The sequence below is a fragment of the Cynoglossus semilaevis genome, chromosome 16 (genome assembly GCF_000523025.1).
Source record: "Cynoglossus semilaevis isolate Cse_v1.0 chromosome 16, Cse_v1.0, whole genome shotgun sequence".
Classification (NCBI taxonomy): domain Eukaryota; kingdom Metazoa; phylum Chordata; class Actinopteri; order Pleuronectiformes; family Cynoglossidae; genus Cynoglossus; species Cynoglossus semilaevis.
The window spans coordinates 13,386,619-13,405,672 of NC_024322.1; the positions used below are offsets into that span (position 1 = coordinate 13,386,619).

Sequence of the window (19,054 nt, forward strand, 5' to 3'; positions counted from 1 at the left end):
AATATTTCCATGAACACGCTGACTAATCACCACCTGATGTTGTTATGTTGAGGTGTGTCTCCACTGTGACCATCTTTTCAATGAGGTCAACTTTTACCAACATACAGACAGACTGATAGCGACTGAAAATTAATTTAAATTTATAGATGATAAAGGTTTATACAGGTAAAAGGGAGTTACCCTGATGTGTTCGCACTCCGCTGATTTGCTGACGTAGAGGAGTCCCACAGGCGTGACTTGCTGTGGCAGTTACTATCTGTGTTGCACATGAGGGTCTGCAGGAAAGGGAAGAAGCCTGTGCTGGGGAGGTTCCGAGGTCCCACATAACCTGGTGGAAAGAAAACAACTTTTTTTTAGTACTGCATCTAAATAATGCTGACCTTTTTTTTTAGGTAAAACTGCACTAATATTGATCACCGGGGGGTAACACTCAGTGTTACCCCCCGCACACTGAGTGTTTCTACCACTTGTACAGGGCAACTGTGTCGGGCTGTTTGGTGTAGGTGGAGACACCTGTGAATGTGTAGAGTAAACACTTGAGCAAAAGGGTAAAGTCATTCAACTGCATTCCAGTGACTTGTCCATTAAGGGATTAATAAAGGGACTTGTAAATGTCATTACAAGAATTGATCATAAAAATGTCAAAGAGAGCCAAAGTATACAAACAATTTTGTGGGTTTTTTTAACCTATAAATCAAATAAATGTTCAAATCAATGCTTTAAGAGATTTCTTTTTAGATCATTCTGATCTTTCTGACCTCAGCAAACACATTTATATTCACTTTGACTAAGCAGATATACCTGAATTGGATTGATGGCCAGGCAAACAGTTCATTTAAGTCATTGACAAACAATGATTATGTAAACTAACTCTGAAGTTCTAGTATTATATCGTAACTATAAGTAAACTAAGGGAGGTTTCAGGTCTTGTTTGATCACACCTGTCTCAGGTGTGATCAAACACTGTCTGTACTCAACACAAATGACCGACCTGTAAACGTGGGAGGATTTGGCTCTTTTGTTCACTACACTCTGGAGTTATAAAATTACCTCTGTTCCGTCAAAGCACACAAAACCAACAAAATGGAGCTGGATTTAGTGGCCAGAACTAAGACTATGAAAATAATTCAATGTACTGAAGGCTCCACATTCTCCTAAACTGACCATGATTCGAACCATTCTAATTCTCTTTACTGTTGAACAACCTGGTTGACTATTAACCCAATGAGACACAGGGAATGTTGTTTAAAAAAAATGACAAACAGCAAACTCCTTCTATCAGAGACTTATTTTGTTATCTGAATTATATGCAGATAAACTATTGGCCTCAACGTCTAAGGAAAACTGATAAATAAAGATGACAAACAAATAAAACAAATGGAATGTCAAGGACTCTGTATTTGTCTTGATGTTCTTTCATTATAATAATTGGCGAAATTTGTATGAGTAGTTGTGGAACACAAGGCTATTTTACCAACCCTTTCATGTATTTAGTGGTAAATCACAGATACATGCAGCACTCTTCGTAGTTTAGCTGACGAATCAATGGGTTTTCCGTCAATGTTCCTCAATCCATACAGTATTTTTACAGCATGGATAAATGCAGCAGGTTTTTTTTTTAACTTACATGTTTCTTTTACAATGGGAGGGAACTGACGTCGGGTGACAGCAATGATGATGAAGATGATCAGAGGCCAAATGATGAGAGTGAGGGACCATACCTGCAACACAGAAATATTACAATATAACACTTATACCAATATAATATATATTTAATTAATTAAAAATAAATTGGCTAACTTTGAATTACGACCTAACTAAAGCTATCTAGCTAAAAATCACTCACTGGATGTCTGATCCCTCCCAACCCATTCTTCCAGAGAAGAAGTCGCAGCTGTTGAAAGAAGGCCATTGGGTGAGGAGACTGAAACTGAAAAAAACAAAAACAAAAACAGAATTCTATAAATACATTATTCAAATAAAAATAACACATGCTTAAGATAGGAATACAACTTATAGGGAAAATTACATCTCTAGGGAATGTTATATCCTGTATAACTATTATTGACAAATACTTTTCTAACTAGAGTCTGTGGATATTTTTATTTTATTATTCTAGACTAATCTGATACTAACGACACGTGAATGTATCTAGTCGCAGTATATTTGTATATCTGAAAAGTTTTTAGGAACCAAAGAAGTTAGTAGTTATAGGACCTTGGCGTGAATTTATTTTGACGTATGTGTTTTAAGGTCAATAGTAGGTACAAAGGCGCATTAGCCTGACTAAATACTTAATTGTTATCAAATTCAAAACCAAGTGAAATGACAAATCAGTTGGTGTAAACACCATGCCCATTGCTTGTGCACCCCGAAGCTTTTAGAAAATATTCATATAAAACGTTATGCCTATTTTTGAGTGCATTTGTATTGATCATCCTAATAATAAAAATCCACATTTGTCTACAAATTCACGTGCACCTACTTTTAACCAAACGTATTAAATTGAATTTAGGTGCTTAAAAAATTAAATTAAACCAATCGTTGATTGGTTTCGCAACCAAAGAAAACACCTGCGTGACCCGTCCGTGGGTCCCAAACGACTCTTCTGAGATGGCAACACCGTTTGTCATGTAGTAAATGTAGACATTTAAATAAACACCTTTAAATACAACTCTTTTAAATCACTCCAGTAACTACAACGTGTAAAGGTTTTTGTATTGAGAAAGTGATGAAATCAATAAAACCTTATCAAATCTCTCTCACCTCAGTGCGTATCTACTGTGGAAGCACTTGCAGTGATGCTGTTATCTGACTGTGGCTCGCAGTCTTCTAATGACGGACATGTTGCTAGGTGGTTCCTAGCAGGGTCCCCTTTCCATTTCAGTCGGTTTGGGAAACAAAAAAAAAAGCAATAAAGTAACTGTGAAAAAGAAAGTTGATCACAGCTTCTCCAGTGGCTTCGCAGAAAGAGAAAATGTTCCTGTCACGGAGCTCGGTAATTATGGGAAGTGAAGCTCCCTCCTGAGAGAAGAGCTGAGGCTGTGGAGCAGGGCGTGTACTCAACCAGACAGACAGGTACACAGAAACACTTAACAGGACTTCATAAAACATCGCTCGAACTGGCTTTTACTTCATTATTATTGGACCAAAATAAACAGAACCAATGTCGACATTGGAATTGAAAATGACGAGAGAAAAAAAATGAAAAAAGTTTGATATGAAAACTTAGCTTCCATATGTCTTAGATGTCCTTTACGGGTCATTTCGTAGACTGGGTCAAGAGCCACATAACGTAGAGATCAGAATTACTTCTAAATAAACAAAAGTTATATTATCTAGTTCTATTATCACACTCAGCAATAAGACAATATTTAAAAACTTTCAAAAAGGCTGAATAATCGAAATAATCAATTAAAACTCATTGCTAGTACCTCTTAATTGAGACGTTAGCATTAGCATTATTTATACTACAGCAAGTTGACAGTATTGTTTATAACGTTTTTCATTGGAATTCGATTTTGAAATGTCTATCATTGTGGTTGACAAAATTAAAAAGTTATTTAAATTCCATTGAAAACAATCATACCAACACAGCAGGAAACATACACGTTGTTTGTTTGAAACATTTTCAATTTTAAAGAACAGGCATACAGTAAACCATTATCCTAAAAGAGATCCACATTATACAGAACAATATGAGCAGATGTAACATTTAACAAGGGACCCTTGAAACACTGATGGTTTATTACTGAATCACTAGGAATTGACAATAGAGAACCCCCCCTCTACTTTTTTAATACAAAATAGAACTAGAATCTTGTGGAGTTCTTATTTTCTTTTGCTGCTTAATGGTGGACACCTTGACATACTGAAGCACTTCACAAAGTATTATATTCACATTTCTGTGATGATGGTGTTCTTCGGGTTACACACATTTTTCCCCAAATGTATGCCATGTCTCTATGGCCAAAGAGTTCAAATTTTATCAACTCTGCCAAGGCAACAGTCTAGTTTTTTAAATGTATTTTAGCATACTTTTCACAAATACCTACAAAAAATAAATGCTACAAAACCCCAGTTCTGCCTCCTTTTTAAGGAGGTCTAACTTATATACATAATAATATAATATAAAAAACATAAATAAAATCTGCATCACAATAGCTGCAAAGTAAAGTTGTAGTATATCTAAGTAAAATGTCTTTGTTTGTTAGTTTTAGTTACATAAGACTCCCTGTAAGTATAAGCAGCAAAGACACTTTGTCATGTGTTGTTGAAGCAGATGGCTCCATTGGGAAAAATCATGACTCTTATCACATGGGGCTTCCACCAATAAGCATCACAAACAAAGGCAACGACGACCTGGAGACTGTACACGTGTGAAATAATTACTGTGGTGAGACCACAAAGGCAGATTAAATGAGAAGACTAATAATGACACAATGAACAACACATGAAATATTAACCTCAGGAACATATATCTGCAATCATTTCCTTCATTCAAGTTTGATATGGCTAAAAGGATCATTGTAAAATCTTTCACTAATTTTCTTCTAAAACACTGGAACAGACGTTGCATGAAGATGGCTGTGAAAAAAGACACCATCAATTGCAGGAGGGTGTTTTTCCAAAGTATGTGTTTGTGTGCCATCTCTCTTACACAACAGCTCCAGCATACAATCATGTGATAGGAATTTTTCAATTGCAGTGAAAAGATTGCAGTGTTCAATAGGTACTTCTCACCTGTACAAACAAAGGCTACGTGGATGACACTTGACACAGATGTGATGGTGAACAACAAACACGCAGATATTAATCACACTGTACATTTTGTCTTTTAGCTTGTCTCGAGTGTGAAAAGAGAGTACTTCATTCCATAAAAAGCAGAGTCAACTCCTGGTGGCAGGAAAAGCCAGTTCCATTGAACTTTAGTAAAGATTGGTCCTGAGCCAGAACAAAGAGGTTGGCCCTGAACAAAATTATTCATTAACTAAACCTAAATCTAAAAGGGTTACTGCATAGCCATGAAAATGCAACAATAGAATACATTTTGTCGTGATATAGAATAAGTTAAAATGTTATAGAATAAGTTAATTATATATACACTATATGTTAAAATCAAGGAGTTAGATCGATCATTTAAACCAATAGTGTTAATATTTGATTGGGCCTGGCGGTCACTTTGTACAGGAATAATTGGTTCCTACGGTCAAAAAGATCAAAAACCCTGATTTATTTAATGTACAAGTTAAGGCACATTTTGCGTGGTTGTTCCTTTTCACATACCAAGAGGGAGCAGTAACTAGACTAAAGGCTGGTTGACCAGCTCAGTATTGCCTCAGAGACATTTGGATGCAACCTAGCAGTACATTTATCTTTTACTGTAGTAGTTAGTAACTAGATTTAGTTTATTAGTTTATGTCAGTAAATAAAGGTTCACTGTAAACTGACTGATTTGACTTGTATTGTATTTCTGCAAGGTCAAAGTTTTTTAAGGTCAATGTTGACTTAATTCTTTAAATACCTCATAAACTGCCATCAAAGTTGTAGCTGTGTATGTTTAAACCAATCAGTATACTTTTAAAACAGATATTTATTTACAAAAAAAAATAACTGCACTGGTAGAAGTACTGGTGGATCAAAAAACACTATACCACAACAGAGGAAATGAGGCAGGTTTTTTTTGTTAGAGCAGGTCACATGGTGAAAGTGGAACATTTTGAAAAACTTGAATCTATTCACATGACAGATAAATGTGTCTCCAAATATGTATGTAGAAACACAAAACCAGTTGAGGTTTAGTGTTAGCACAGGTGAACATTCTGGAATAAAGGGTGTGTGCTTGACAATATGTTAGATCAACAGGAGACAATGGTTCCTGTAAGTTCCTGTAAGTACCAGAAATGCAACTGCCTAATACTCACACTCACAGCAAAGGCTTTGATTCAGAAAGATATTGAATTTGTAAATTATTCAAACATTGTTCAGGCTATAATAAACAAAGTAAACGCAACATAATACTGGTGGATTTTTAAAAAAAAAATCAAAAACCTCTTCAACAGTCGAGAGAAAATTACCCTGCAGTGGTGTTCTTCCACTGAAATGAGGCAGCGTTACGTAGCTCCTAATTTGTGCTGACGATAAAAAGAAAGCTGACAATTGGATGATTTTTACTCAATAAAAACATTTTGCAGCACAGTCTTTGCTATTTAGGCTGAAGTTTCCTGAAGTCACAGTGGTCAAAACATTTGGCAGCACAGTCTTTGCTATTTGAGCTGAAGTTTCCTGAAGTCACAGTGGTCACGTCACATCACAGATGACGATAAAAACATCATTAACCCACAACAGTTTGAAGTCCTTTTGATAAATCGTAAAATCTGTGATTTGTGGCAATCTGTCAGTCAAGTGAAACATTAATAAACTATTTTCCAGTGTGTGGGCTGTTCACATTCTTTTTCACTGTCCCCACAGAAACGGTTATATGTGGTTTTGGGGTCAAAACCCAGAATCTCCCTTTCCTCATGAATGCGGAAAGAGAAGGTGGACACAGACGTTCCAATGAAAAACCTACAAGGAGAAAAGATGGGTGAAGTAAATAGACATATACTGAGGAAAAACCTCACAGGTAGGACAAGGGTAGAAGACACAAGACATGACTACTGGACTTGTTTTTCAAGCTGCCAGTGTAACTCAAATATTCAGCAGTACATAGTTTTTCTTTGATTGCCATAACCAAAGAAGTTAGGTATCGTTTCTAAGAAAGTTCTCATATGATGCAACTCAATGAGTTGCTTTGTGGAGTACAAGGCGTGGGCGTACAATAGCTGTCTGACTGTCAGGGGAGGATCCTCCCCCGACAGTAAGTAAGTACCTTTAAGATTCCGATGCAGTAATTTGCTAAAAGAATAATCCTGATCACATTTACAGGATCAGAGGTGGCAAAGAAAATCTCATCTTTAAAACAAGTCTGTATTTCGTCAAAAAAAAGTTGCTACGTTTAAAACAGAACATCAACAATAGATTAGCAGCCATGCTAATGGCTGTCTGTCAGAAACGTGAATGAAAATCCCTTCAAAACATCCAGTTCAAAACAGTGGTCCCCAAAGTTTCAAGAACCATCATTGAAACCCCTGCTTCAAAACTTAAATTAAATTTAAAAAACCCATGCAGTTTCCTCTCTGTGGCATAATTAAAGAAAATGTTAAAATAAAAATTTAGAAAACAAAATTTCTGTAGTCCCTTCAGGGGCCCGAACCCCCACTTTGGGAACCACTCGTCTAGAAAAGTCAAGGGTATAAACAAATACAGGGTTGTGTTTTTCAGGTGTTTCCTAAAGATGTGGAAGAGAAATATAAATTACCTTGCATGAGCACATATCCACTGGTCAATAATGGCCACTCCTCCGTCTCTGAGGAGTTCCAAGTCTTCTATGGACGGCTCAAACCTCACCATTTCTGGCAGCAATCTTTTCAACTCTTTTAAGTCTACAACATATACACATAGCCCACATTACCAACACACATCTCTGTAGTAACTATAACATTTATATTTACTTGCATAAAAGGGAAAAATAAAGACAAAATCATCACCTTCTCCGTCTGCATCTGTTGCAACAAATACTTTGTCAAGTTTGTGCTTTTTCATTAGGCTGCGTATTTTTTTGACTGCCCCTTTAAGGCTGGGGACGTCCTCTCTGTGGCCCCAGATAAAGTCTTTTCTGCGCATATGGACCCCCAGATATGGCCCCCCCTTAGCTGAACCCAGTTTAGCCTGAAGGAATGGACAAGAGTGAAAACAAATAAATGAAACTTGTCAGTCAAGTTACCATGATGACTAGTCTATTATGCTAGTCTAACTGCTTTTATAATAATAATATTATTTCTTATCATCATTCGTGGCACAGTACAAGACAATTTGACCAACTTTCATGCGAGTCCAGTCCTCGTTGTAAACAGTGTTGTCTGCGTCATCTGCAGAGTCCAGGTATTTTGCTCTGAAATTGTCGCCGATGATTCTGAGGTGTTTGGCAAAAACCATGCTGCGGCGAGTCTAAGCAGAAGAAAGATGTTTGCAGAAATTTAATCTACAGATGAAACGGGTTCAATCAACATTCCTGATCTTGTATCTTGTAAAAAAATCATTTGGACATTTTATTTTATGTAAGAACCCATGTTCTTTCTCACCTGCTGATTTTTTTCATTTGTTTTTCCTGCCACACTGATGCCGAGCATAGCTGCAGCAGATTTCCCATGAGTCACTGCCGCTGACGGAGTTTATGTTATGCCAAATTTCTTGGAGAATGTTATTTACCAAAAAGATTTGAATACAAATGTGAGGCCTCTTCTAGTTTGCATAAAAATGAGAAAAGTTTTGTCTAAAAGTGCCGCTGCCTAGCCTGCTGTTAGCCTACGCACACTCGCACTTATGTCTGCCAGTTGACACCAGTCTTACTGATAAAAGTTGCCTTACATCCCAGTAATCTTTACCAGCATAGTGATCATGCAGCAGCGTCTCGGCTCTGTCGAGCATCACTGATCTGAACAACAAACACACACACATTCAGATTCCTGTAAATATCAGCAAAAATATCAAATGCAGAACTTTTACAGTGATTCCCAAGGGTGTTTGTTGTTTTTATTAACACGCTAATGCTAAGATATTAGCATGACTCAAATGTTTTCCTTTATACACTGTTCCTTGTGGATTCATAATCTAACAAGTCTGTCGTTAAAACCACAGACTGTTGCAATAATGTTTCAGAGAAATTCTCTGTCAGAGATAGAACTGAAATGAATTAAATAAACTCACGTTGCTGTGATGTTTCTCTGAAGAACTGGAGCCATGATGGAAGCGTGACCTTGGGCTGAGAGACACGTGACATTTCGGGCTCGTGTTTCCTCGTAGCCCCAGAACCAACCCCTAGGACATACACACAGATACATGGAAAACAACTGTAATGTTAGACAGGTAGTAAGCACAGATACAGAACAACTGTAATGTTAGACAGGTAGTAAAGAGGAAATGAAGAGTTAACAGTCAGATAGAAATAAGTCATAAATAATAAGTAACACTGAGGGCAGGAATGTCCTACTAAATATGCTGTGTTTGCTACACACAAAGTGCATTTTAAATATTTACCTGTAGTAGCCCTGTTTGTCTTTGGTGTACATTAACTTATCAATGCACGGTCGTATGTCAACTTTTTCTTCCCATTTCCCATCAGTCCATCCTTCAGCGTAATTCTGAAGTACCAAGACATGGTCAAGGAATGGCCCTCCATTCTCTAGATCAAAAGTGAAGCAAGGCATGAGCAAAGGTTTGAGCATTACAGACCTTTTAATCCAATAAGATTTTGTAGATCTTCTTACCAGCAATAAATTCCTCGTACTCAATAACAGGCACGTTGGCCTCCAGACTGGTAAGGCTGAAGAACTCAGACCAGGGAATGCCAATTTGGTGAATGTTGGCACTTTGCCAGTGATAGAGGCGACCCCATGGAGGAAGCACCAACACCCAGTCATTTCCATCCTTCCTTAAAGTCTTCACCAGGGAGGCCATGCGAATGTAAACATCTCTTCTCAGGTTGAAACCCTCTGGGGGGTTCACGTCATACAACAAGTATCTGTAGGTAGGGAGGATCGTTTAGTTCGATACGTTTTAAATTTTATTATAATTTAAAAGTATTTATTTTTCTGATCGGATTCTTAGCTTAGAGGCTGCATTACTTAAATACAGTATATAGTGTGTGTTAGCTACACTGGCTAACATCAACCTTAGTGTGTTAACTCACCTTAAATCCTTAGCTGCAGAGGCAGAAACAGTAGCCGTGTGACTTGCACTAAATACATCATCTGTCTCAACGACTGCAAAGGTTACGAACAAAGACAAACAGAGGGCAATTAAAGGATAATACGAAACACTGAAGTAGTCCGTTATATTTACACTACTACGCGCCATGTTTTCTTATGGCCACGCACTTCCGGAAGGTCGAAAGAGTCTATATGGTTGCTTAGTAACCGATAGTGCGCCGGCTTTTTTAGTTCTATTCTTAAATTAACATTTTATTATATAAAATAAAATATATAAATATAAATATATAAAAATAAAAATGACGCTATTTATATTTATATGTCTTTATAAAATTGCTGTGGCAGTCAGTTTGTGAAGTAAAACCCCGGAAGCAGACCGGAAATAACTCTAGAAATGAGGCTAAAGTGCTAAAGCTGGATAGGAGTTGTTGGAGACTAACAAATAATAAAGTTATGACGTTAAAACGAAACTAGAACTGTTCCGGACTTTGCAACATATACCTAGTCTTTAGGTGCAACTGGGACGGGCTTCCTGCAGGGAATGTCAACTAACGGGAACCTATTGCCACCAACACGTCTTCAACGGTAGGGGTCGTGCTTGCTTCATAAGTCTCTTTAGCTCAACAACGTGAGAAACTTCAGACGTCTTCACTTCATGCCGTACCTTACAGTGAAAATGTCAGCCATTCGATTTCTGCCTACAACTTCTTCCTTTCTCTAATTTCCTTTGACTTTCTATGTTTTCCTTACAGTCTTTGTTTCTTTCTTTCTGTGGTTCTTTCTTTCGCTCATCCCACAATAGACTAGTGATGAAAACAAAGAGATCATTGTGGGGGGAGCCTTCATACATACAGTGTACCTGTTCTCTCAAACAATGGAAGTGGTTCAGCTTTTTTACATGACCCAGGAAACACCTATAAGCTATTTAAACATGAGCGAACACAACAGCGATGGGTGTGTGTTTTCCCACCTGATATTTTAATGTAAAGTTTGTTTAAGTGAAACTTGAAATTTTATCTTAAATAATTTATCATACACAATTGAACATAGTGATCAAATAATACTGTGATTGTGTAAATTACACAACAGATGATGAAGTATATTTAAAGTACTCCAACGCTGGCTTCAGTTACCGTATGTTTTCATGAAGAGTCTCACTGCCTCAGGAGGGAAGCCACATAATGACTGGCTGTGCATTTGAAACTGTGGTATCACGCTAAGCCTCTCGGCAACCGTAAATATGATTATACTGTTCACAGGATGTTTTTCAAATAATAAAAGAGAGCATCACAGAGAGTAGTCATGCTCTGTTTCTGGTTTATCAATCCACATGCAGTTCAAGTCATAAATGGTAGGAGTTGTGTATCATTTGTGAGTGAAGTAACACATTATCTCTATACTTCAATAACTTTACAGAATGAACATGTCCATATTAGTGATGTTATTTCCACCAAAAGTAGTCTGACGTGTATGGTTTTGCATCAGAGCTATGTTGTTGTGTCAACAGTTGAGATTATTCCTGCCAACTGAAATAAAAAAGTACGACACTGCCAAGCCAAAACAAATAGAGCTAGAAACAAAGGAACAACAACATCTAAGCTCCAGAATTGCTCGTTAGGCTTAGGAGGTAATAGAAAATGGACGCCCCGGGAGAACTTATCACTTCAAATAACAGTGACCTTTGCTGCAGTTTTTTGTTGTTTTACATTGAGGACAGTGCAGCTATTCGCTCAATTTACTCAGGTGGTTTGTAATGACACAGTTTGCAGGTATTTAATACTGGTTCCCCTCCCTGGAGAACTAAACTATCATTTCAGATGTGGGAAGGTTTGAGAAAGTTCTATATCTGGCAGCACATCTTTGGTGGCTAAATCTTTCTTTAGATTACAAAGTTCTCATGAAAGCAATGAAACACTGAAGTACAGGAAGAAAACACACAACAGCTGTAGTGAAAAGCCGATATGGACTACCAGATCACTGGATCGCCACATGTTCCCGAGTGCAAGTACAAGTATTTGAATAAAGTATCACGGCTCCCCTATTCGAATTTACTTAAAAATAATTCTTGTGTGAGACTGCAGGCTTCAATGGCAAATTAAATTTGAACTTAGACATCTATAGTGTAGGCCAACTATGTGGCATCCTATTCCACACCCTGCCTACAGAGGCAGCACCCACTGCTGTAGCCAAAACAAACATCACACTCCCAACTGGGAATATTCACTAAAGACAGGTGAATTACCTCTAATGATGTTTTTTTATTATTGTTCATGAAACCAAGCTTGTTGTAACGTGGAAGTGGAAGCTATTTGAGGGTCATGACAAGTTCACAGTAAAGGCTGACGGTGGCTGCATTTACGAAAAAACAAAAGTTGCCAAACCACAAACAGTTGATTGTTCTGTGACTGTGTGTGACATGGATACTAAACCTTAAAACAAAATGAGCTTGTTTTCCTGTCATAAACTATACAAAGTCAGACATTTAAAACCATTGAGTGAAACTACATTAGGTTACTTTCCCCGTAAGGGATTTTGCTTCTCCTTTATGAAATCTGATGTGCACATAAAACACTCACACACTCTCACAATAAACTGGGTGGTGACCTCCTTTTGCATTGTGTCTATGTTAGTGGAGCAAATGATCCTATCCTGGTCCCATCAGTAGGTTCTCTGATTACAGCACAGATCAAATCACTGTACACCTTAAAGTGCAGGTATATAAGCACAGAGTGACACATCTGCTTTTAGTAATACTTCCTCTTACCGATACCTGGACATTGGAGAAGAGAGATAAACCATGGTGAGGAATGGCTTTACTGCACACCTATACTGCAGAACTTAACTTTGTGAAATTTACTTTGTTTGTTTAAAGGCGTTGTATGCAGTATCATGAGCTTTTGGTTGGTTGAGCTTGTGGTTGTAATATTTGAATTACTAAAATGTGAAAAGTAAGTGATGCCTGTGATGACCTTCTGCAGCGTGAGTGCATCTCTATACATGTTGGCCAAGCTGGGGCACAGATTGGCAATGCATGCTGGGAACTGTATTGCCTAGAACATGGGATCCAGCCAGATGGACAGAGGCCCTCTGACAAGAGTGCGAGTGGAGACGACTCCTTTAACACTTTTTTCAGCGAGACTGGGGCTGGAAAACACGTGCCCAGAGCGATCTTTGTTGACCTGGAACCTACTGTCATCGGTCAGTGAGACAACGTAGAACACATTGTGAAGACCTGAATCTGGTCATTCAGTAAACTGATGGTAATTCTTTCATTGTCCAGATGAGGTGCGTGCAGGAACATATCGTCAACTTTTCCACCCGGAGCAGCTCATTACAGGAAAGGAGGATGCTGCCAACAACTACGCCCGTGGGCACTACACCATTGGCAAAGAGATCATTGATGTGGTTTTGGACAGGACCCGTAAACTGGTGAGAACCCTGTTCACATGATATTTAAAAAAATTTGATCTGGTGTAGTACTGAAATTCTCAAGGACTGTTGTATTTCCAAATCACATGTCTTTCAGGCTGATCAGTGCACTGGCCTGCAGGGATTCCTGATCTTCCACAGCTTTGGGGGAGGCACAGGCTCAGGTTTCAACTCCCTGCTGATGGAGAGACTCTCTGTTGATTATGGGAAGAAATCGAAGCTTGAATTTGCCATCTATCCAGCCCCTCAGGTTTCTACCGCAGTTGTCGAGCCCTACAACTCCATCCTGACCACCCATACCACCCTGGAGCACTCTGATTGTGCCTTCATGGTTGACAATGAAGCCATCTACGATATCTGCCGCAGAAACCTGGACATCGAGAGGCCCACTTATACTAATCTGAACAGGCTTATGAGCCAGATTGTGTCCTCAATCACAGCGTCACTTCGTTTTGATGGAGCCCTGAATGTTGACCTCACAGAGTTCCAGACCAACCTGGTGCCCTACCCTCGCATCCACTTCCCTCTGGCAACATATGCTCCTGTCATCTCTGCTGAGAAAGCCTACCATGAGCAGCTCTCTGTTGCTGACATCACAAATGCCTGCTTCGAGCCGGCCAATCAGATGGTGAAGTGCGATCCTCGTCACGGCAAATACATGGCCTGCTGTCTGCTGTACCGTGGTGATGTGGTGCCCAAAGATGTCAACTCAGCCATTGCAGCCATCAAAACCAAACGCACCATCCAGTTTGTGGACTGGTGCCCAACTGGTTTCAAGGTTGGCATCAACTATCAGCCTCCAACTGTGGTTCCTGGTGGAGATCTGGCCAAGGTGCAGAGAGCTGTGTGTATGCTGAGCAACACCACAGCCATCGCTGAAGCCTGGGCTCGTCTTGACCACAAGTTTGACCTTATGTACGCCAAGAGGGCTTTTGTGCACTGGTATGTTGGGGAGGGTATGGAGGAAGGAGAGTTTGCGGAGGCCAGAGAAGATATGGCTGCACTGGAAAAAGATTATGAGGAGGTTGGTGGTGACCACTTGGGAGATGAGGATGAAGGAGAAGAATATTAAATCTTCTAAGTCAAGTGTTCACACAAGATAATGTTAAAATTAGGCGCTAATTCTTTTTAGTCCATTTTTTTCTATTCTATTCTTTACAATTTTTAAATGATTGACATGCTATAACAAGAGCATGACATGTGGTGTTTATGGTCAGTTAACAGTTATTAACAGTACAAAATCTGTAGTCAGACATCTGTTGTGGTTGTGGGCCTTATCTTTTCTTTCAGCAGTATCAGCTTAGACCAAACTCTGTCATCTGTGCTCCTCCCCCACCACTCGATTCCATGTGGAATGTAAGTTATGAAAGAGCTCCTATGTCAGTGTCGATATGCGATTCAGCTGTGACTTTGTTAGAGCGGGACAGACGGGGAGAATAAGACCAACTCTGCGACTGGTGTTGTCTGTGAAGCTCAGTTTCATTCTGTGTTCTGTGGGAACAATGGGAGCCCAGTGGTGTGTGACTCATATCTCTGTCATCTCAGGAAAGGGGATAAAAAGTTGTACAAAAGAAGAGCCGGAAGGTGGCCTTAACACATCATGGAAATATTGTTAATGCTTTTGTCTCTCATCCTACACAGCGGTTTGTCGGCTGCAAACTATATATTCTGAATGGATTCATTTAAATGTATGGTGGTAGGTTTGTGTTTTTCTTTAATCATCCTTACACATTGTTTGTGTTGGTTTTTTTGCTTTTAATTTTCCAAATGTAAAAATAAAAGTGTCTTCCATATGTTAAACCATAATAAAGTACTTCTGTTCTTACTCGCCTTTTTGTTCCTTTTTGACAAATAAGAGGAACTACATATGTGTGTTGGCCTGTATGAAAGCACAGATATATGTGGGAGGTTCATATATAAACCTTTTTTTCACACCTAAAGTCTGGTCAAAAATGGTTTATTTAATCTAAATAAAAACTGGTGAAAATTAAAACACTAAACCATTTTTTTCTCTTTTTTTTCAGAGAAGATAATATATTTTTATTTCTATGTCATTCTTCATCTAATGTGGATGTAAAACACAGAGCAGGTAAGGTTAGATAATGCGCCAAAATGTAATACAGGGACTTCCCTGGTCTCTTAAAAGAGAGCTTTCCCCCCCCCTCCCGCCAATGAGCTTTGCAGCTGCCTGCAGTGGTTTCCTGCCAGCCCCCTCCGCAGCTCTGGCTATATAAACACTGACTCTCCCTCTGCTCGCCACTTCTGCCTTGTGTCTGAATCCTCAACGTCGTTCGAAGGACAAGCAGACAAGATGGTGAGTATCCAAACTGCGTGACGCAGACATTTGAAATCTACACTCAGTCTTCATTTCCTCACGGATTGTCAGTGTTAGATGGATTACACAGACGGGCGTTAAAAAAAAACCAAAAACCTCACATCAGCCCTGTGCTGGGGAGTGGAGGCTCAGTCATCTTAAAGCAAACTCATCCTGCTGTAGCGGCACACTCGGGCTCGACTCATGCAGTAAAAGCTGAACTATTGACACAAGGTTATGGCCACAGTATGTCCTCGATTGCGTTTGATATTGTTAGACTCGACTGAAACTGTTAAAACAGAGAACAAATGTAACCACTGACCAAACGGTGGCCGACTCGCAACTATGTGTTAGTTGAGGATTTACAGTTTTTGTAGGCCATGAGGGAGTGACCGGGGTAATCGTGGCAATGGGGGATGGGTATCGAAAAAATGAAGGAAAAGAGGAGTGGTCTGGCCAAAGCAGTGTGGGCAGCCATCTTGCAACTGTTGGGAGTTTTTGGTAGGAGGAAGAGAGAGAGAGAGAGCTCCTTGGCCGTTACTCAGCACTATGCAGCTGGACAGGATGGGGGAGGAGAAATAGGAGAGAAGGAGGAAAGGGAGGATACAGGATGGAGAAGTGGGGGGAGGTTTTCACATTTCTGTGAGGCGTTGCCATTTTGGGTGCTCTAACAGCCCAGTGTGGCTTTCTTTCCGAGCCACATGTGTTAAACACATCTTCCAGAGCTGTTATAATACCGGAACAAACTTTCATTAACAGCAGCCTGTGTAAACACTAGAGTTTAAGTCTCTAACTGTGTCCCTTCACATGGCGTTCAGCAAACAAAGGTTCCTTTATCAGTAAGCTGTTGCTCAGCAGCGAGCAGACGTCACACCTTGTCACAAGACATGAAGTCCAAACACACAGCTGCCCTGCAGAACAGTAATTTGATACGTGTTCTGTGGTATTTTCTTCTTAGTACATTTGTAAACGTTTTTAAAATGGATCATTCTGCTAACACTCCCATATGTCGATTTTTTTAAATCCTGTTGGAGTTCCCCCAGAGACTTTAGTATTTAAATCAAATGTCACTCTAGCTGTAAATATTCAGTTACACTTTCACTTTGAGATTGTAAATGGACACTCTCTAAAACAACCTCTCCCATATCCTGTGTTTAGCGTGAGTGTATTTCTATGCATGTCGGCCAAGCCGGCGCCCAGATGGGCAATGCATGCTGGGAGCTGTACTGTCTGGAACATGGGATCCAGCCAGATGGACAGATGCCCTCTGACAAGACCCTTGGAGGAGGAGATGACTCCTTCAACACATTTTTCAGTGAGACAGGGGCTGGAAAGCATGTTCCCAGGGCCATCTTTGTTGACCTGGAACCTACAGTCATTGGTAAGTAATCTATAATATTGTTTTTGAAGTAGTGGTAAACCGGCGGTATGCTCGGTACAGTTTCTGAGGAGCATCACTGGTTAAGGCAGTTTTCAGGCAGCAGCAGTTTTAAACAATGTCATTTTTGTTTTCTTACAGATGAGGTGCGTACAGGAACCTATCGCCAACTTTTCCACCCTGAGCAGCTCATTACAGGAAAGGAGGATGCTGCCAACAACTACGCCCGAGGACACTACACCATCGGAAAGGAAATCATTGATTTGGTTTTGGACAGGACCCGTAAACTGGTGAGACCATAAAACAGTATTTTAAAAGACTTTGGGTTATACAGATAAACACATGTAGGGTTATTTAACTCCAAATATAAACATTTGTTATATAGAGTTATCATAGCATAAACTTTGACCTTTATTTTTATTTTTTTTCTCTCCTCTCCAGGCTGATCAGTGCACTGGCCTGCAGGGATTCCTGATCTTCCACAGCTTTGGTGGAGGCACTGGCTCCGGGTTCACCTCCCTGCTGATGGAGAGGCTCTCTGTTGATTATGGAAAGAAATCAAAACTTGAGTTTGCTGTCTATCCAGCCCCTCAGGTTTCTACCGCAGTTGTCGAGCCCTACAATTCCATCCTGACCACCCATACCACCCTGGAGCACTCTGACTGTGCCTTCATGGTTGACAATGAAGCCATCTACGATATCTGCCGCAGAAACCTGGACATCGAGAGGCCCACTTATACTAATCTGAACAGGCTTATTGGTCAGATTGTGTCCTCTATTACAGCTTCTCTTCGTTTTGATGGAGCCCTGAATGTTGACCTCCCAGAGTTCCAGACCACCCTGGTGCCCTACCCTCGCATCCACTTCCCTCTGGCAACATATGCTCCTGTCATCTCTGCTGAGAAAGCCTACCATGAGCAGCTCTCTGTTGCTGACATCACAAATGCCTGCTTCGAGCCGGCCAATCAGATGGTGAAGTGCGATCCTCGTCACGGCAAATACATGGCCTGCTGTCTGCTGTACCGTGGTGATGTGGTGCCCAAAGATGTCAACTCAGCCATTGCAGCCATCAAAACCAAACGCACCATCCAGTTTGTGGACTGGTGCCCAACTGGTTTCAAGGTTGGCATCAACTATCAGCCTCCAACTGTGGTTCCTGGTGGAGATCTGGCCAAGGTGCAGAGAGCTGTGTGTATGCTGAGCAACACTACAGCCATCGCTGAAGCTTGGGCTCGTCTTGACCACAAGTTTGACCTCATGTACGCCAAGAGGGCTTTTGTGCACTGGTATGTTGGGGAGGGTATGGAGGAAGGAGAGTTCTCAGAGGCCAGAGAAGATATGGCTGCACTGGAGAAGGATTATGAAGAAGTTGGCACTGACAGCATGGGCGATGAAGATGAAGAAGGAGAGGAATACTGAAGAGTCTTAGATCATCACACATTCCAAAATTTGTCACGAATGTTAACATTCCCTAAAACAATCTGATTACCTGTGATGGGCGCATGTCAGTATTAGCAATAAAGAATCGTCTGACCCTATCAAATCAGCATGAATTCATTCTTGAAGTCATCAAACATCTACTATAAATGATTAAAATTACAAATAAGAACATTTAGCATTTTTTCTAATGCACATTTTATATGATCCAACAAATTCTTAGATTGAGTTGTCTCAATAATATCCCAATTTTAAGCCACACAGTTTACCAATCTGTGACATGACTAGGAGGTGTTTTCAGTAGTACAATATATTAGCTTGCATTCACTTACAGATAAGATACCAGATTTTCTTCTAAGGTTTTCATGTTTTTTACAATCAGTTAAATATAAAACTGCCAATATGTACACAGTATGCTGTGCTAGATGCACAGATTTCCCTGACATTAGTCACCATTATTAACAAGTTCACTGACTTGTGACTTCATATCACGAGCTCATACAATTCTAACCAGTAACTCAACTGATGAGTATTAAAGATGACAATGCAAAGTGATTTGAATATATATATAAGTCAATAACATTAACTGACCTTGAGTCCTACAGCAACTCCTATATCCATATCCAAGTCATTATTCATTAATCATTAAATACTATCCATTTTGCCACTATTAGGCCAAAAATAGTT

General features: G+C 39.7%; 4 protein-coding genes across 5 annotated transcripts in view; 2 read left to right on the plus strand and 2 right to left on the minus strand.

Moving 5' to 3' along the window:
* The window catches only part of abca12 (ATP-binding cassette, sub-family A (ABC1), member 12), a 60,047-nt gene extending 53,823 nt beyond the window's left edge, over positions 1 to 6,224 (minus strand). The window contains exons 1-5 of one of the 2 annotated variants that reach the window (XM_017039964.2): positions 4,744 to 6,224; positions 2,767 to 2,874; positions 1,847 to 1,930; positions 1,628 to 1,721; positions 181 to 328 (exon numbers count right to left, since the gene is read on the minus strand). In XM_017039964.2, coding sequence (XP_016895453.1) covers positions 181 to 328; positions 1,628 to 1,721; positions 1,847 to 1,912 — 308 coding nt within the window. In that variant the 5' untranslated portion in view covers positions 1,913 to 1,930; positions 2,767 to 2,874; positions 4,744 to 6,224. Of the gene's footprint in view, positions 1 to 180; positions 329 to 1,627; positions 1,722 to 1,846; positions 1,931 to 2,766 lie in introns of both variants that reach the window. The other variant, XM_025063658.1, reaches the window with a different exon arrangement.
* Positions 6,225 to 6,247: 23 nt separating this feature from the next.
* On the minus strand, positions 6,248 to 9,997 carry pofut2 (protein O-fucosyltransferase 2). Its single transcript, XM_008328781.3, has 9 exons — positions 9,791 to 9,997; positions 9,369 to 9,622; positions 9,139 to 9,283; positions 8,809 to 8,919; positions 8,470 to 8,536; positions 7,924 to 8,049; positions 7,590 to 7,770; positions 7,361 to 7,484; positions 6,248 to 6,567 (listed from the first exon to the last, which is right to left on the minus strand). Exons 1-9 carry the CDS (start codon positions 9,955 to 9,957, stop codon positions 6,414 to 6,416), a joined length of 1,329 nt encoding a protein of 442 aa, XP_008327003.1. The 5' UTR covers positions 9,958 to 9,997; the 3' UTR covers positions 6,248 to 6,413.
* Positions 9,998 to 12,591: 2,594 nt separating this feature from the next.
* Positions 12,592 to 14,325, plus strand: LOC103392215 (tubulin alpha chain-like). The gene is made up of 4 exons (XM_008328782.3): positions 12,592 to 12,609; positions 12,788 to 13,007; positions 13,090 to 13,238; positions 13,336 to 14,325. Exons 1-4 carry the CDS (start codon positions 12,607 to 12,609, stop codon positions 14,308 to 14,310), a joined length of 1,347 nt encoding a protein of 448 aa, XP_008327004.1. The 5' UTR covers positions 12,592 to 12,606; the 3' UTR covers positions 14,311 to 14,325.
* Positions 14,326 to 15,400: 1,075 nt separating this feature from the next.
* Positions 15,401 to 18,473, plus strand: LOC103392216 (tubulin alpha chain). Its single transcript, XM_008328783.3, has 4 exons — positions 15,401 to 15,552; positions 16,711 to 16,933; positions 17,072 to 17,220; positions 17,372 to 18,473. Exons 1-4 carry the CDS (start codon positions 15,550 to 15,552, stop codon positions 18,347 to 18,349), a joined length of 1,353 nt encoding a protein of 450 aa, XP_008327005.1. The 5' UTR covers positions 15,401 to 15,549; the 3' UTR covers positions 18,350 to 18,473.
* Positions 18,474 to 19,054: the final 581 nt, after the last annotated feature.

Excerpts from the sequence above, each read along its gene's own strand:
- pofut2 (XM_008328781.3), bottom strand. The coding sequence starts at position 9,957 with ATGGCGCGTAGTAGTGTAAATATAACGGACTACTTCAGTGTTTCGTAT. Across the intron at positions 8,050-8,469 it reads CTGGTAAAGATTACTGGGAT|ACTCGCCGCAGCATGGTTTT; the intron begins GTAAGGCAACTT and ends TCTTCTGCTTAG. Across the intron at positions 6,568-7,360 it reads TGGATATGTGCTCATGCAAG|GTTTTTCATTGGAACGTCTG; the intron begins GTAATTTATATT and ends TTCTCCTTGTAG.
- LOC103392215 (XM_008328782.3), top strand. Across the intron at positions 13,008-13,089 it reads CCTGGAACCTACTGTCATCG|ATGAGGTGCGTGCAGGAACA; the intron begins GTCAGTGAGACA and ends TTCATTGTCCAG. Across the intron at positions 13,239-13,335 it reads TGGACAGGACCCGTAAACTG|GCTGATCAGTGCACTGGCCT; the intron begins GTGAGAACCCTG and ends CATGTCTTTCAG.
- LOC103392216 (XM_008328783.3), top strand. Across the intron at positions 16,934-17,071 it reads CCTGGAACCTACAGTCATTG|ATGAGGTGCGTACAGGAACC; the intron begins GTAAGTAATCTA and ends GTTTTCTTACAG. Across the intron at positions 17,221-17,371 it reads TGGACAGGACCCGTAAACTG|GCTGATCAGTGCACTGGCCT; the intron begins GTGAGACCATAA and ends TCTCCTCTCCAG.